The following is a 16804-nucleotide window of genomic DNA, read 5'->3' as shown; positions in this document are numbered from 1 at the left end:
CAGCACTTTGGGAGGCCGAGGCAGGCGGATCATGAAGTCAGGAGATCGAGACCATCCTGGCTAACATCGTGAAACCCTGTCTGTACTAAAAATACAAAAACTTAGCTGGGCGTGGTGGCGGGTGCCTGTAATCCCAGCTACTTCGGAAGTTGAGGCAGGAGAATGGCGTGAACCCAGGAGGCAGAGCTTGCAGTGAGCCGAGATTGCACCACTGCACTCCAGCCTGGGTGACACAGCAAGACTACCGTCTCAAAATAAATAAATAAATAAAAATTTAAAAGTTAGATGAAATAAATTTAAATAAATGTATAAAAAACAAATGTATAACATGCTTGAGGAGTTGAACATTGATTTTCTTAAGTCTTCAAAAGGTGATGTTTCAAAGCTTTTTCTACTATCTTACAGGCACTTACTATGAATGTATAAAATTATATCACTCAAAACTTTGGTTCTGCCTTTCTTTAAAAACATTATTCTGTTTTTCTCAGCCTATTCTCAAAGCCTGATCATTAATTTTCACTTTCAGAAGTTAAACTACTTATAAAATTAAGTAGTTCAAATTTTAAACTGGAGTAGAATAAAACTGCTCTAGGTAACTATTAACCAGAGCTTACCATATCTAAAAGATACCTGAATATTATTTTATCTCAGTTGTTACTATCATAACCCATCCAGCTTCTCAGTTTAGTAACCTGAAAATTTCACCTAAACTATGGCTTCACAATTTGTTCCGTCTTCAACTTCTCATGGTGTCTTCCTCAATTATTTTAACAGCCTCCTGTCTCCTTACTAAGATTCATCATCCACCTTTTAGTCAGAACGCTCTTCTAAAAATGGAACTGTGTACATATCCGTAACACATACATCAAGTCTAAAATTACTTACTAAAAATAACTTTCTTAAGAGATAATTTGCACAGCAATAAGTTTATCCTTCTGAAGTGTACAATTCAGTATCTTCACAAAGCTGTGCACTGATCACCATTATCTAATTGTAGAACATTTTCATCACCCAAAAAGAAACCCATTAGCAGTCACTCTCTATTTTTCCTTCCCCTTAACCCTTAGCAACCACTAATCTGACTTTGTTTCTATGAATTTGTCCTACTCTGAACATTCTATATAAAAGGAATCATACAGTATGTGGCCTTTTGTATCCGGCTTCTTTCATCAATTGGCATGTTTTCAAAGTTCATACATGTTGTAGCATATATCAGTACTCCATTCCTTTTTATGGGCAAATAATATTCCATGTGTTAAGATATACCACATTTTGTATATTTACTCATCAGTTGATAGAAACTTGTATCGTTTCCACTTTTTGGCTATTATGAACAAAGCTTTTATGAACATTCATGTACAAGTTTTTGTGTGCACATATGTTTCAATTCCCTTGGGTATAAGCCCAGGAGTGGAATTTCTGGGCCATATAGTAGTTCTGTGTGTTGTGAGGCTAGTGTTTGAAAAAAATCAGCACAAACATGTTTTGGTTAACTAATGTACAGAATATAAAATTAAAAATTCAGAATCCAAGTTTTACTTGGAAGAAAAATATGCTTTAACATTTATAGTATGTTATAAGATTCTTCTAAATTAGAACTCATTAAACTCATTACAGCAATTAACATAACTTTTGGGTCCATTCTTCTGAATAACATACTTTTTGGGTCTATTCTTTTGAATCCTATATACCTTTATTTTTATCCCCTAAAAGCTATTCTCTTGAGTCTCAATAACCATTTTTTTCCTTGACAATAACAGTGTGATTTGAATGAAAAAATTATCTAAATTAGATCTCCTGGCATCCACTAAAATTATTACAAAAACTATTATCCCTTGGGTGTGTATGTACTGTATCTAGAGGAAAAAGGTCAAACTACAAATAGCAATATTATCATATTGGGTTTCCTTAATTATCTACGTTTGTAACCCTGGGAATATAAAGCTCACCTTAACTCCTGCACTTCCATTAGGCATCTTCTGCAGTTCATAGGGAAGCCTGATCCTTTCAGTCTGCACAATGGGATCATCAAATGATCGCCCGTGAAGCTTTTTGAAGCCATGAATCGTATTTCTTACGTTCGTGACTATCTGTTGGCAGCAAACACTCGTATTTATCAGTTACTTAATAAATGCAAAATAAAATTCTATCCTAATACTTGACAACCACCAAGTTCCTTTATCCTACACATCCAAGTTTAGGATTACACATAATCATTCATTTTTCTGGTTTCCAACTGATGGTAAAGTCATACAATGAGAATGTACACATTTTAACACTTGCCTCCCAAATTCTCCACCTATCCTGGGAATGTTAGGATTCAAAATTAATGTCTTCGGAAGAGAAAGAACAAACCTTTAAAACATTTCAAATAACAAATATCTACAACTCATCTTTTTGGTTTTCCTCAACACTTTTGCTCTAGTGAATCAGTATGAGCTGAGCATCCCAAATCCAAAAATCTGAAATATAATACTTCACTGAGCATTTCCATTGCGCATCATGTTGTCACTTAGAACGTTTCAGATTTTGGAGCATTTTGGATTTCAGGATTTGGGATGGTCAACCTGTACCATGCAAACATTCCAAAATCTGAAAAAATACAAAATCTGAATACTTCTGGTCCCAAGCATTTCTTATAAGGGATATGCAACCTGTATCTTTGATTATTTCTTTCCACTTCCATTTCTGTGTTTTAATTTAAACTGGTTTATTATTGTCTAGTTTTTCTTTTTCTCTCCATATCTAATTCTTTGTGAAAATCTTCATGTGCTAGTATGTTGCTTCCATTGCTGTGGATTGCTCCTAGGCTAGTAAATTAAAACCCTTCCATGTAGCATAGTGCTAAGTGAAAGTGTCTTAATTTGTAAATGGCTTGCATTTTTGCAAAGCATTTTTTCTTTAACTAGAATATGCAGTTCAAATTACAGAATATTACTGAGATCCAGTTGCTATAATCCTAGTGACCTCTAAAGTCAAATAGACCTTGATCTTCAATAATGAGATGAAAACTATAGGGATGCTGAATTACTATGTTGTTCTCTTTAGCTCCTTAGGAGAAATGACTTTAAAGGTTGCTTTTAGAGACTCTGATTATCTGTGACACACTTAGAAGGTCAGCCAGAATGTGAGATATAAGACCCAGATATATATAAAATGCAAGAAGTAATTGTTAAGGGCTTTTGGTTCAGGGAAGTAATGAAAGTCAAAGGAAAATTGATCTATAACATGGGATGTTAAAAGTCAACGTTCTAATCATAAGGATTACAAAAGCCTAAAAATACAAATACTTCAACAAATTCTATGTAAATTAGTGGTACCACATTGAGTTACTCTGGAAATTAGTTCTTTCATTTTTCTCACCTTATTTTACAAAGATGTTACTTACCTGTCATTCAAATGTATGTTCTAGACAGAATATCCCTCATTATTTCCTGGATGGTCACCTGAGACACCATTCAGGGAAAAACTGATGTCACATAGTAGCACACCCTAACTTCACAACTAAAAAATATTTAAAAAAAATAAATTCAAGAAATATTTTACAACCCAAAGCAAATTATATCTAAAAACAAAGTACCTGTCCTATTTTCCTCACTGTCTTATTCACTCTTAACAATATAACTTATGGAACTTAGTTACCAATATTCAGTTAATTCTTCCTGTAAGTCAAAACATCCACATTAACAATTTACCTGGCTCTTTGCTGCATTTCCAATGGCTCGAGTTCTTGATCCCAATGATATACAGGCCCTAAACCAGAAAAACAAAGTTTGTTCCACGGTACTTTTCTATTATTGTGCTATTATTTTGCTTCTCCTTACACAAAAATAAATTTAAAAGGAGAAATATAACAATATATTATTTTTAAAATAGGTTACGCAAATCAAAAATTTATTTTAAAGCTTCCCTATATAATAAAATGGTGGTCAGAATAAATGTTACAATTAAAAAAAAAAATGTCCTAATAGCTGACAATACAATGTTGATCTCCAAAACTGTTTTTCAAATTATATTGATTTATGACCCCTTAGAAGAAAACTCAACCATGTTGACCAATGGATTTTCAGGGAAGGTAAACAGTTAAAAAGGCCAAATCCTGGCTTTGCCACTTAACCTTGTGGAAATTACATAACCATTAGGTGCTTCGGCTTCTCATCTAGAAGATAGTGATAACATCTGCTCATATGATTATGTGAGAATTAAGAGAATGGATATAGGTAAATTCTTTGAACAATACTTGGCACATAGTAAACATTATGTAAATTATTGTATTTTAACGACCACATTTAAATGTAATAGCATAGAATAATAACATAGAGCAAGCACAGAATAACACCTTCATCAAAATACCATTTCATGTTATGATTCAAGAAAATGTTTCCATGATTTCAGTTATAACTACAAAAAACTACATTCAATCAACAAATATTTATAGGCACTCCGTGTATACAAGTCACAATCCCTGTCTTGGAGAATGTATAGTCTATTGGAAAAAAAATCAATAGAATATATAGAATTAAGAATAATAGTAGCAAAGAATGGAATAATCACTTCTAGACAACAGAGGTGACTTCTTGAATTAAGACTTGAAAGGACAGAAAAATTTAATACCTATTTGTCTTGCAGAAAAAGACATTCCTGATATATAGGTATGTAAGTCTGTTCTCCATGTAGTAGTCAAAGTGATCCACTTAAAAACTAAGATCATGAAACGCTGCTGTTCTCTGATCATGAAATAATCCTCCAGTGGTGTCCTATCTCACAAAGTAAAAGCTTGGGTCCCCCTAACAGCCAATAAAGCCTTTCATGGTCTGGTCCTTGGCTGCTCTACCCTGCAAATTCAATCTAGGAGGCATACTGATCTCCTTGCTATTTCTAGAATACGCCAAGCACCCTTTTGCCTCAGGGCCTTTGTAAATGCTGTTCTCTCTTTCTGAAGTGTTAAGAAAATGCATCTATAAGGCCTGTGCTTTCACTGCTTTCAGGTCTCTGCTCAAATGTCAGCTTATCGGAAACACCTATCCTCACCATCCTATATAAACAACAGTCCTGCTCCTCCCCAACACATACCTCACACTGTTTACCCAATTTTATTTTTCTCCATAGTATGTATTACCATCTCATACAATTCATTTAGTGACTGTATCTCAGTACCAGAAGCCAGAATGTGAACTCCATGAAGGCAAGGTAACAGGTATCCACTGCCTTGATCTGCACTATCTAATATGGTAGCCACAAGTCATGTGGTGCTAGTACAATTTAAATTAACTAGAATATTCAGTTTCTCAGGACTAGTCACATTTCAGGTGCTCAACAGCCACTTGTAGGTAGCAGATATACAGAGAACTGAATATACACAGAACAAATATACAACAGAAAGTTCTACTGGATAGCACTAGCCTAGATCTTCTAGCCTAGATCTTTTTCTAGGACATAATAAAACTACCTAATGAATGGAATAATGGTTCCTAAGGTAATGTTTATTTGAGGACTAGAAGAATGTAATTTGGACTCGGCCAGGGAGAAAACAAAAAGAATATAACTTGGCTAGTTTCATAGGACAATTTGATAAGATAGTATCAAGGCCAGATTATATAGTCTCAGGTGCCAGATTATAATCTTAAAATTTATTCAGCTAATGAGGATTAAATTTCAATGAGGATTCATTAAACATTTCTGAATGATGGAGAGGACCCTACCTACTGATATATAATACAAACTGGAGATGCAATATTCCAGAGCAGTGCTTTCCCAGGGCTGAACAACATACTGTTCTGCTGGGGACTACTGGATTTTCAGGGAAAGCAAACAGTTAAAAAAGTTAATTCGGTCAATTTAACACATATTTGTTAATAGTTATTATATGCCTGGCACACTGTTAGTTGCTAGGGATATAATAATGAAAGAAAATATGGTTTTGGCTCTCTTGGATCTCACAATGCTATAGACTCACACAAAAGAAAGTAAACCAGGTGCTATAACGGAAGGTGACCACGGTGCTACAAAAGTTTGTAACAGCAAGAATTAACCTAGAGGAGGAGAGTCAGGAAAGGCTTACTCAAGGAAGTAAGATTTTAAGGAAGAGTAAATGATGTGGGATAAAAGTGGTAGAGAGTTTGTTGGAGATCATATTGAACATAGTGTTAACTGACGAGAGGAGAGCAAAAAGTTACCAGTAATCTATATCAGGATGGTGACAGCTGGGACACAAGAAGAAGGAAGAGATATTTAGGAGGAAACTTAAAGGACTTGGTGACAGACTAGATCTTCACCATCCCATATGTTAGCCACTAGCCACCAGCCATATGTGGTTATTATGCACATGAAATGTGGCTAGTCTGAATTGAGATGTGCATATACAAAGTGTAAAATAAACTCTAGACCATGGGTGTCCAACCGTTTGAATGCAGGTACTTTTTTGTCTGTGGTGGCAGATATCACAAAAATTATGCATGGACCTTTCTTCTAGCTCATCAGCTATCTTCGGTGTTAGTGTACTTTATATGTGGCCCAAGACAATTCTTCTTCTTCCAATGGGGCTCAGGGAAGCCAAATGGTTGGACATCTGTGCTCTAGATTCTAAAAATTTAATACTAAAAAAGTAAAATATCTCAATTTAAAAATATTGATTATATATTGAGATAAAATTTTGGATATACTGAATTAAATAAAATATATTAAAATTAATCTCACTTGCTTCATTTTGCCTTTTTAATGTAACTATTGGATTTTTTTTTTTCTTGGAGACAGGGTCTTGCTGTGTCGCTCAGGCTGGAGTGCAGTGGCACAATCTTGGCTCACTGCGGCCTTGACTTGCAGGGCTCAAGCAATCCTCCTATCTCAGACTCCTGAGCAGCTGGGGACTACAGGTTGATTTTTAAAATTTTTTGTAGAGATGGGGTTTCACCATGTTGCCCAGGCTAGTCTCCTAGGCGCAAGTGATCCACCTGCCTTGGCCTCCCAAAGTGCTGGGATTACAGGTGTGAGCCACTGTACCTGGCTCTATTAAAACATTTAAAATTACCTATGTAGCTCATATGCTTTTAATGGGCAGTGTTGGTCTAGAGAGTAGGAAAAGGCAAGTGACAAGAATAACGTTTAGGTTTCTAGTTGCACTCAATGAGACAGAAAATTTTCTAAGACAGATAGGTTTGGGGACAGGACAGTCACAAACTCTATTTTGAACACGGTAGGCTTGAGGTAACTTTGAGGCATCCAAGCAAATATATACTTATAACTGAAATGTTAAAAGTGATGATCAGATGAAAGAGGAAATGGAAGTTACTGGTCTTTAGTTGTGATTTGATAAAAAACAGGAAAATAAGGGTACAGCAGGAATCAGTGGCTTAGATGACATCTTCACATATCTTATAAATAACTCCTTGATTCAACATATTCTCTGCCAGAGTAAAAACTTACATATCCAATATGGTAATGTGTGGATGTTGGCATTCCATCCTAAAACTCATCTATTAGAGAAAATACAGGTTTGCCATTTCTCAGTCTACTTTATAGCCCATCTTGCTCCCAACTCCATTATTTGGACACACTTCCAAATACTTCTAATTTTTCAACAGTAGGCTACCATCATTTGACTACACTGAACATTTTATTTGTAGGTTGATTCTCAAGAGTTTAATTTTTGTTAGAACAGTAGAGCTAAATAAGATTCAGATTCAACTACCATTAAGCGCTGGTTCCTTGAAATATGTTTCATACATGTATCACTTCACAAAGAAAGCTAAACAGTTACCAGTATCAGATATTCTCTGAAGTTAAAAGCAGACAATTTTTAAAGTTAAAAAATCTGTCATTTAACCAGGTTTGGAAATGCCCAGTTTCAAATATATAGAAAACCCATTTCATAAAGGCACCCTTCAAACTTCTTCGATTTTCTTTCAAATACATTCCAGGATGTTACAATCATTAAATAAAAAATATCTGCCAAGTACTTTCAGAAAAACCCAAATAAATTAAACACCTATTTGCTCTCAAAACTTTTACATTAGTAATAGCAAGGGAAATACACACATTATAACACATATTAGGCTGATGTAAGAGTTTTCACAGAAAAAGATACAGTTTATCCAAGTGTATACAGCATAATCTATATTTACTTTGTATTGATTATTTCAACTACTATTTAGAAATGTCATTTTATGGCTAACATAAAGGGAGGGTTTTCAATGCAGTTTAAATCTATAATATCCAATCTGCTTTTGCTATTGTGTGGTAATCTCAGATTATCAGAAAATACCACGAAATTCTAAACAATGAAGATTTCTAAACGTCCTATGTTCCTTTTAGTAAGAGAGGGGCATAAAAATCAGAGGACAAAATGCTACTTTAAGAAAGCTGTATCTGTATTTTCTCCTTAAAATTCAGGATTTTCTCCCTCTCTCAAAAAGCTTACTTTTATAAGGCCAAGCATGATTAGGTTGGAGAAAATACATACTACCAGAAGAGATTTGTTGCCTAAGAGCTGAGCACTAAGTTTGTTTGCTCCTTATTATTCTCCATTAAGATTCAGTCCTCACTCTCTAAGCTTTAAAAGCAGCCCTCTTCTTTTCCTTGCCAGTTCCATAAAACCACAATTACTCTTCACCCTCTACTATCAGTGTAATCCATAGATTTAAATCACGGGCTGAACAAGTAGTTTCAACTATGCTTGCCAAGATGTCTACGGAGCAGGATTTCTCTACCTTGGCACTACTGACATCTTGGCCCAGGTAATTCTTTGTTGGGTCACTGGGGCTGTAATGTGTGCACTGTAGGATATTAGGAGTATTCCTTGCCTCCAACCACTAGATGCCAGCAGTACCTCCTCTTTTGATCTCAGTTGTGACATACCCCAAAATATCTCATTCTGTCAGTTATCGCTTCAGAGGCAAAATCACCTCCAGTTGAGAACCTCTGCCCTAGAACAACATTTCCAAAATAGTGCTCTATGAAACATAGTTCCTCAGACGTTCAAATAAGGTTGGGAAAAACATCCCTTTCTGGGAGAATTTCAATGCTTATGAACAAATTAAGGGAACTACAAAATTCTACAGCAAAGAAAACATCTGGATATTGTTTCTCAAATTATTTGGAAAAAATGTTGCCCTAGAAGAGGGAGGGGGAAGAATGCTCTCAAAAAAGCTCACTGTTGCAATTTGCTTTCTAGCTTGCTATTTAAAAATAAGACCTCTAGGCACATATGATTTAGTACTAACAAAGCTTTCAGCTTTTCATTATGGACAAAGAATTAAACATTTAACAATATATAAACAATAATAATCTAAGAGTTTTCAAATGCTTAGTAAATGTAATGATAAATCAGCTTGAAGCCATTAGGAGAAACCACACAAATATTTACATAGGTAGACAATATTTTAAAAGCTGATTAGATATACTAGCTACATTAAATTTGATACATTATTTAACTATTATTATATTAGATACATTATTTGAAAAACTCATATTACCTATAATTCACTTGGTTCAAACACAAATATCAATGCATAACAATGTTAAAATTCTTTTGGTTATAATTGCTTAGACCAGGAGTTTGAAAACTACCACAACCTGCAACCTATTTTTGTAAATAAAGTTTTATCACAACACAACTATACTCATTAATTTATAATGACCACATAATAAAAGACTGTCAGTGCTATGTTAAACCTTTTTTTTTTTTCAGTGCTTAAGGAAGTCAGTTCAATGTTAAACATTTAGAAATCACCTGGCTTTTCACTCTTCTCAGCAAATTTGATTTAAAAAAAGCAAAGGTATTAACTGAATTTTTGTATGTCACTAGCAAAATATTAACTTGAAATGTCCATAACAGTCAATATATCAATGGGATATTATATAGCTAGCAAAAAGAATGAGGCAAATTAAAGCCATAAGTTTGAGAAGATATCCACAATATTTTGAGGTGAAAAGAAAACAATTTACAAAATATTTAAAAAATATTTTTTAATGAAAGCAGAATGTAATGTAATTCTGCTTTTGTTAAAAAAAATCCCAGTTACATACATATAATCACATACTCGTATAGCTAGAAACAAATAAAACTTTAGGAGGTGGTTGGGAAGGGATAAAGGGGGAGACTTAACTTTGTGTAATTCTTCAGCATTTAAAATATTTTAAATAAAATATAAGCTCAAATAGTAAAACATATAAAACCAACTCTTGTAGTAAAAAGAATACTTAACAAAAAAAGGTAAAAGCCTCTTCTTCATCCCAAACTGCCAGCACCAGAAAATGCCCATCTATTATAGTTACAGTTAACCCCTGGAGTTTAACATTTTCTATGTGCTGTTGTTTTTAATGCAACAAAGTGATTTCTATTTTCATGCATTTAAGAGGGGTCTCATTCATCTGAAACACAGCATTTAAACAGCATTTTCCCATATTTCCAGATTATTCATACACTAGTAAAGAAATAGGAAATGTTGAAGAATCATGCAGAATTTTGATGATAAAATATACCTAACAAAAATCTTCAGTTTCATTTAAAGAAAATCCATATTCCCTCCTACAAAGTATTCATTACAGACCATAAATTAAAAGCACCTCCTTCATAATTCTATCTCTGAGAAGTATATACCCATTATTAATAGTTTATTGTCTTCCACACTACTTTTTCTCCAAATGTTTACACTAATATTTGTTTTGTTATGTATTTTTTATGAATTTTAAAAACAAAGTAAGATTTTTACATGTCCTTAACATGACTTAAAAGAATTACTGGCTGGGCACGTTGGTTCACACCTATAATCCCAGCACTTTGGGAGGCCAAGATGGGAGGATGGTTTGAGGCCAGGAGTTCGAGACTAGTCTAGGAAATATGGCAAGACCTTATTTCTGTTGGAAAAAAAAAAAAATAGTGGGGCATGGTGGCATGCACCTGTACTCCCAGCTACTCAGGAAGCTGAGGTGGGAGGATCCTTTGAGCCCAGGAACTCAAGGCTGCAGTGAGCTATGACTGCACCACTGTACTCCAGGCTGGGCAACAGACCAAGACCCTGTGTCAAAAAAATTTTTAAGAATTATTAAAATAATGTTTTTAAAAAAGATAGTATTTCTTAGAAACTAGATAAAATTAGACTTTTACTGATAGTAGAGCAAAGGTGCTTTCCTGTACAATAACTGCTCAACCAGGTAATTTGTTCCTTTCATCATTAACCTAGTTACACATATGCCATACTTACAACAACGGATACTGGAAAGACATTTGGGTTCTAGGGTCAGAGAGGCCTGAAACAGAGTCCAATTCACTGTTTTACTAATTCTTGGCCAAGTTATTTAACTTTGCTTTACGCTTCTTATGGAAAAAAAGATAGCTAGTATGATCAAACTCATAGAACTGTGATACATATGACAATGCTTGCTTAGCACATAGCAATCTCTATTCCAGTTTACCACATGCTTTAATTTGATACTTAATGACGATTCTTGGCTATCGCTTTTTTCCTCATGTGTGAAACTAATCACCTTGGTATATTTAAGCCTGGGATGGAAATTCTAATCCCCACATCCATACTTAAGTGAACAATAACAGACATGTACCAGACCTTTAAAAACGTGGACACTCAGGAATTCTACTTCTAGGAATTTACTGGAAGGATCAAAAATTTAGTCACAAAGATAGTTATTGCAACACTGTTTATAAAGTATTATAAACAACTTGAATGTCTAACAGGGTATGGATTAAATTACCATGATTATACAGACACTACAACTGATAGTATAGAAATACGTATGTTTTACATAGAAAAAGGTTACTAAACATAGGCTGGGTGCAGTGGTTCACACCTGTAATCCCAGCACTTTGGGAGGCCGAGGCGGATGGATCACCTGAAGTCAGGAGTTCGACACCAGCCTGGACAACATGGTGAAAACCCGTCTCTACTAAAAATACAAAAATTAACTGGGTGTGGTGGTGGGTGCCTGTAATTTCAGCTACTTGGGAGGCTGAGGCAGGAGAATTGCTTGAACCCAGGAGGTGGAAGTTGCAGTGAGCTGAAAACACACCACTGCACTCTAGCCTGGGCAACAAGAGCAAGACCACGTCTTTAAAAAAAAAAAAAAAAAAAAAAAAGAAAAAGGTTACTAAACATAAAGTATATACTTCCCCTTCCCTTTGAAAACACACAGAAAACCATCTGGAGGAATTATAATTTTTAATTTCATCTTTTAATGTGCCAGTATTTTTTATAATGAGCATATGTAATAATTTTTCAATAAGAAAATGTTCAGAAAAAGTATTTTGTCTCTTCAGTTTATGCATAATTTCTCTCTCCCTCTTCAACAGGAGATGAGAGGCTAGTATAACCACTCCAACTTTACAGAAGGTGAATCTGAATAAATAGGTTAAATTAACTTGTCTTTTGTCCCTTAATTACAGGCCAAAACTTGGTTCTTTTTCATTAAACTGTCCTTCTTGGTTTATACAGGATCCTCTCAACTATAAGCAATCAAGTATGCTAATGAAAGAAATGTAAAAAGTATGAATGCTGAAAACAACTAAATTGAACATTTCTTTCCTCTTCTCACAGGATCATTTTATAATGTATTCGCATCTTAGAAATATGTCACATTACCTTGATGTAAGCAATTGGAATATGAAAAACATTTTATTTGCAAAGGTAACATTTTATATATGTGTGTTATTAAATACTGTGGTGTATTAGAAAAGTTAAAGGCTATCTAATAGTTACAATTGCATTTTTGCATTGAATTGATGGTTAAATGTCCTGAGGTCTGGAAGGGCTATGTTTTTCCTCAACATCTGGACCCACAAAGTAATACATAGTGTGAGAGAACTAGACTACTATGAAGGACTTTTGTTCAGAAACAACAAAAAAATACACTTTTGAAGTAAATGACAGTGCCCAGCCATGGAGAGAAGACTTGCTGATGCAAGCTAAGTGAGAAACATCCTTTCACTTTAAGAACTTTCTAGTTTAGATTAGGCTCATTAAATCTAGATATTACTATTGGCTTTCTAGCTCACAAATCAGAAATATCACATTACTTCTCAGCCACACAGAACTAGCCAATATGCCTAAGTACAGTAACAAAGAGACTTTTAGAAGACTCTAGAAGCCCACTTTCAAAAGAACTCTCAAAGTCTGGCCGGCCAGGCTCTTTAAAGAGTCACAGGTTCACTCACTACTAAAGAGATTTCTCAGCCTGGAAATGTAGATCGATGTTTCTTACTGTTCTGGTTTCTGATCTTTTGCGATATGGCTTTAAGGACTAAAAGAATGTCCACACTACCTCTCAGTTTTTTCTCTATAGACTGAGAGTCACTGAAGCCAAAGATTGCTCCCATTTTTAACCCCTACTCTGCTGAAGGTGGAGAGTGAAATTTCCGGTCCTTTTCTGGCGAAAGCCAGTATTTGTTGTGGCTTAATACAAAACCTTGCAGAGACGAATTCATCGACTTCACAGTTACTGTTTTGGCCTCCCATTGCGCATAAAAGCCAGAAAAAGATGTAAAAAGTAGAAGAGTTCAAACAGTATTGAGGATTACCCTATCCATGCCCATATATTGAAAATATAAACGTCCAAAACGTTTAAAATTTCAATAGAAGAAATGTGTACATCTAAGAAAAAAGGTATAAAACCTTCTAGAATCTTCCTTGAAAGAAATCAAAGACAGACTGCTTCAAGTGAGTTACTCTTCAATATCTCTTTGCCATATTTTAAAGCTGTCCACAGAATAGTAAATGAGGTATTTAAAGACCATTTGGACACTGACTTTGTTTTAGTATAGCTTAGGTATTATATTTTGGACCATTCAGAACGGTCAAATTAAGATGCCACATTACCTTCCCGTAAAAAGTACTACAAGTTTCATACAGTTGATTTCCTCATAAAATTACCAGTAACAGCAGCCTATAAGCAGCAGCTAGTTTTTCATATTACAGAATTACTTCATTATATTCCTTGCCAACAAACTTCCCAGGCCAGAGAAACAACGGAACATGTGGAAACATGTTTCCATGACATAACGCCGCTCCTAAGCCTTTCATCAAGCGTTCATAATAGAATCACTCCACAGTCATGTTTATACGGGACAGCTGCCCCCGACTCCGACAATTCACTTTGCAGAAACACGCTTTTGGTCCGACCCAACCCCGCCGCATTCCAGCAACTGACGTAGTTACCAATGCATGAGGCCAGTGACTCCCATCCCCAGGCTCTCCCTATCAATGCTCTCCCTATCAATACACCATTGACCTGGTCCTGGAAACTGGCTCCATTACCTCCAGTTCTCAAGGGCACTGGGTTTTGTAAAACCCCACAAGCTTCACTCCTCGCCCTTAAAAAAAAAAAAAAAAAGGCTTTCGGGGCCAGACGAACCTGCAATTCATCTCTGACGTGTGCAGCCGAAGGTGACTTTTTACTTTTCTGAGAAAAAGCTGTCACCCAGAGGGACGGGGAAAGCAGGGAGGGCAGGATTAAGAACTCTACTCAGCTAGTGCGGGGCTGCTTGCCCGCGGCTGATAATCCCACACAAACCTCGTTAGAGGCAACTGGAGACCTTTCTGGAGGTTCCGGACGCCAGGGGCTGTCCCACAGCAACCTCTTTCTCGCAAGCAAAAGAGGCGTTGGGGGACAGCGGCACGAGGAGGCAGGGGACGTGCGTGCGTGGCTACAGAAAAAAGAGCTGCGCAAACTAGTGCGGTCCCTCGTCCTTGAAGGAAAAGAAGCTCTGCGGGGCAAGGAAGTCCGACCGCCACCCGGCGGTCTCTAGGGACTGCGGTTGACTGGCTGCACCTGTCATCTCGGGGTTCGGCACACATTAGGGGAAAATCCGAGGAGGCCAGCAGACAGGACAAACGTTAAGGGCGGGAGAGAAAAACGTTTCTTAGGGTCGAGGTGATGCTCAGCAGAGGCACTTACGGGGTACACCTGTCGCTGTACTCATTGGCGATGGTCTCGATGCCGCCACTCCTCGCTACAGCGATGTAGCAGTTGAGAAAGCCGAGGTCAATGCCAACCACAGACATCCCGCCGCGTGATGGTCCGGCTGCTGGTGGTGAAGCCTTCGGTACGGGAACCGCGTCCTCTTCTGGGCTATTGCTGCTGGGATTGCGACTCCTACGAGAAGCAAACGAGAGGGGACCCCAAGTCGCAAAGCAGAAAATCTAGGGCAGGGAGTCGGAAACCCGCCGAAGGAGCAGATGCCGTCCCCGCCGCAGCTTGCGTCGCGTCCCGCCGCCTGGGTCTCTCCCTACTGCGGATCGGCCGCCTCCAACCGGCGGTTACTGGGACCTGCGCCTGCGCGCTCGGCCGCCCGGGAGGCGCGCGAGCCTCCGCTCCGCGCCCGAGCCCGCTCCCGGCCGGGACTTCGGCCGCTTCCGTCAGCACTCGGGCAACGGCTGCCCAAGGAGCTGCGGGTTCGAGAAAGATCTGGAAAATGGAGGCTGCTTAGCCATCCGGGGGCGGGAGAAGCGGGAAGGCGGGGGCGGGGAGGATCGGGGAAAGGAGGAGAGGAAGCAGAGTTGGTTCGCTCGCCCTCGCGCGGCAGCAGGACGTCGGGCGGTCGGGCTAGGTGAGAGGCAGGCGACCGGCCGGCTCGGGGCTTTGCAAACGTGTTTTGAGGCACATTTTTGGGTGGTTTTGGCAACTGGAGGCGTGCTTGTCAGGGCGGCAGGATGCTGCCCTGACTGGCGGGCGCCGCCCCCTCACCCCCTGCTCTCAGAAGGGCTCGCCCCTAGGCCTCGCCTCCCCGAGGGGCCCGTGTGCCGGCCTGCGCACTCCCCTTGTGGCTCGAGGCCTGCCGCGCCCGGCTCTGTGAGGTGGCGCGCATTGTGCGGTGCCCGCTGCACCGCCCTGCCCAGCTCCGGGGGAGCTGCTGATCTTGTGCGAAAGCGGGATGAGCACATTTTAGGCTTTTTTTCTTTTCTCCTCAGCAGGATTTGAAATATCAAAAGTCAAACTTCTGTCAAGATATAAGATTACACTGACAACTTTCCCTCCACGTACCTTTCCTCACACCGTTGTAAAACATGCTGGCCCCGCTGCTGACCCTTGTCTCTGGAAACCAGTTTTACAGGAAAGTGACCTTAAGTGTGCCACTCACACCAGCCAAGTCTGCTTTAGCCTCCAGCCACTGCCCTGTGGTCCTCAAAAAAGAGCCCAGTGTGGTCCAGCGCCCTCCCTCTTCGTTTGATCGGCATGTGTTGCCTGTTTGTAATTAACCAAGTTTTATGTTACACTTACGAAATTTGGCTGCCCTGTTGCTTTTCGTTCACTTTTACATGTGTGTCCTGTTCCTTCTCTCCCAGTCCTTGGTCTGTTCCCCGTTCCTCCCCGTCCTCTTCATCTGATCTCTGTTCCTTCTCATCCAATTCCTTGTGTGTTTTCCTGTTCCATTTTGGTTGCCATCTTGAAAATAGGCGTGTTGTTTTTTGTTTGTTTTGTTTGCCAGATTCTTTAGTACTCTGATTATCCCTAGTTGTCCACTTCTTTAAAGAACTCAGATTTTTTGCTATTAATAATGTTGCTACAGTAGCAGCAGCAGCAAGGATAGCTATAGTTCCTGCTGCTGTTAGAATGAATGTGAAATCCATTTTCAAGGGCAATACTGAGGCAACTGGATTGTACAGTATTGCTTGGGCTTTGGTCTCTACATTGAAGAAGTCAATCAGGCCTCTCTTCCCTTCATGAGCACTCAGGAGACGTGGAGCGCCTGGGCGAAGCTGCGCTCTGAGACACCGCAGAACTCGGCGTCCCAGCGGGCAGCGCGTGAACAGAACAGAGATTGGGCGCTGCCCTGCGACTGAACCCTGGGCCCCGG

General features: G+C 38.3%; 1 protein-coding gene across 3 annotated transcripts in view; it reads right to left on the bottom strand.

Moving 5' to 3' along the window:
- Positions 1 to 15765, bottom strand: part of HSPA4L (heat shock protein family A (Hsp70) member 4 like) — a 57252-nt gene extending 41487 nt beyond the window's left edge. Inside the window, exons 1-4 of one of the 3 annotated variants that reach the window (XM_025386252.1) lie at positions 15503 to 15744; positions 14905 to 15102; positions 3696 to 3753; positions 1950 to 2090 (exon numbers count right to left, since the gene is read on the bottom strand). In XM_025386252.1, coding sequence (XP_025242037.1) covers positions 1950 to 2090; positions 3696 to 3753; positions 14905 to 15011 — 306 coding nt within the window. In that variant the 5' untranslated portion in view covers positions 15012 to 15102; positions 15503 to 15744. Of the gene's footprint in view, positions 1 to 1949; positions 2091 to 3695; positions 3754 to 13826; positions 13985 to 14904 lie in introns of those variants that run through there. The other 2 variants (XM_025386254.1, XM_025386253.1) reach the window with 2 other exon arrangements.
- Positions 15766 to 16804: the final 1039 nt, after the last annotated feature.

This window comes from Theropithecus gelada, chromosome 5 (assembly GCF_003255815.1).
Source record: "Theropithecus gelada isolate Dixy chromosome 5, Tgel_1.0, whole genome shotgun sequence".
In the NCBI taxonomy this organism is placed as follows: Eukaryota; Metazoa; Chordata; class Mammalia; order Primates; family Cercopithecidae; genus Theropithecus; species Theropithecus gelada.
Note: the sequence above shows the minus strand (reverse complement) of the source record. Positions and strands in the feature narration are given on the sequence as shown.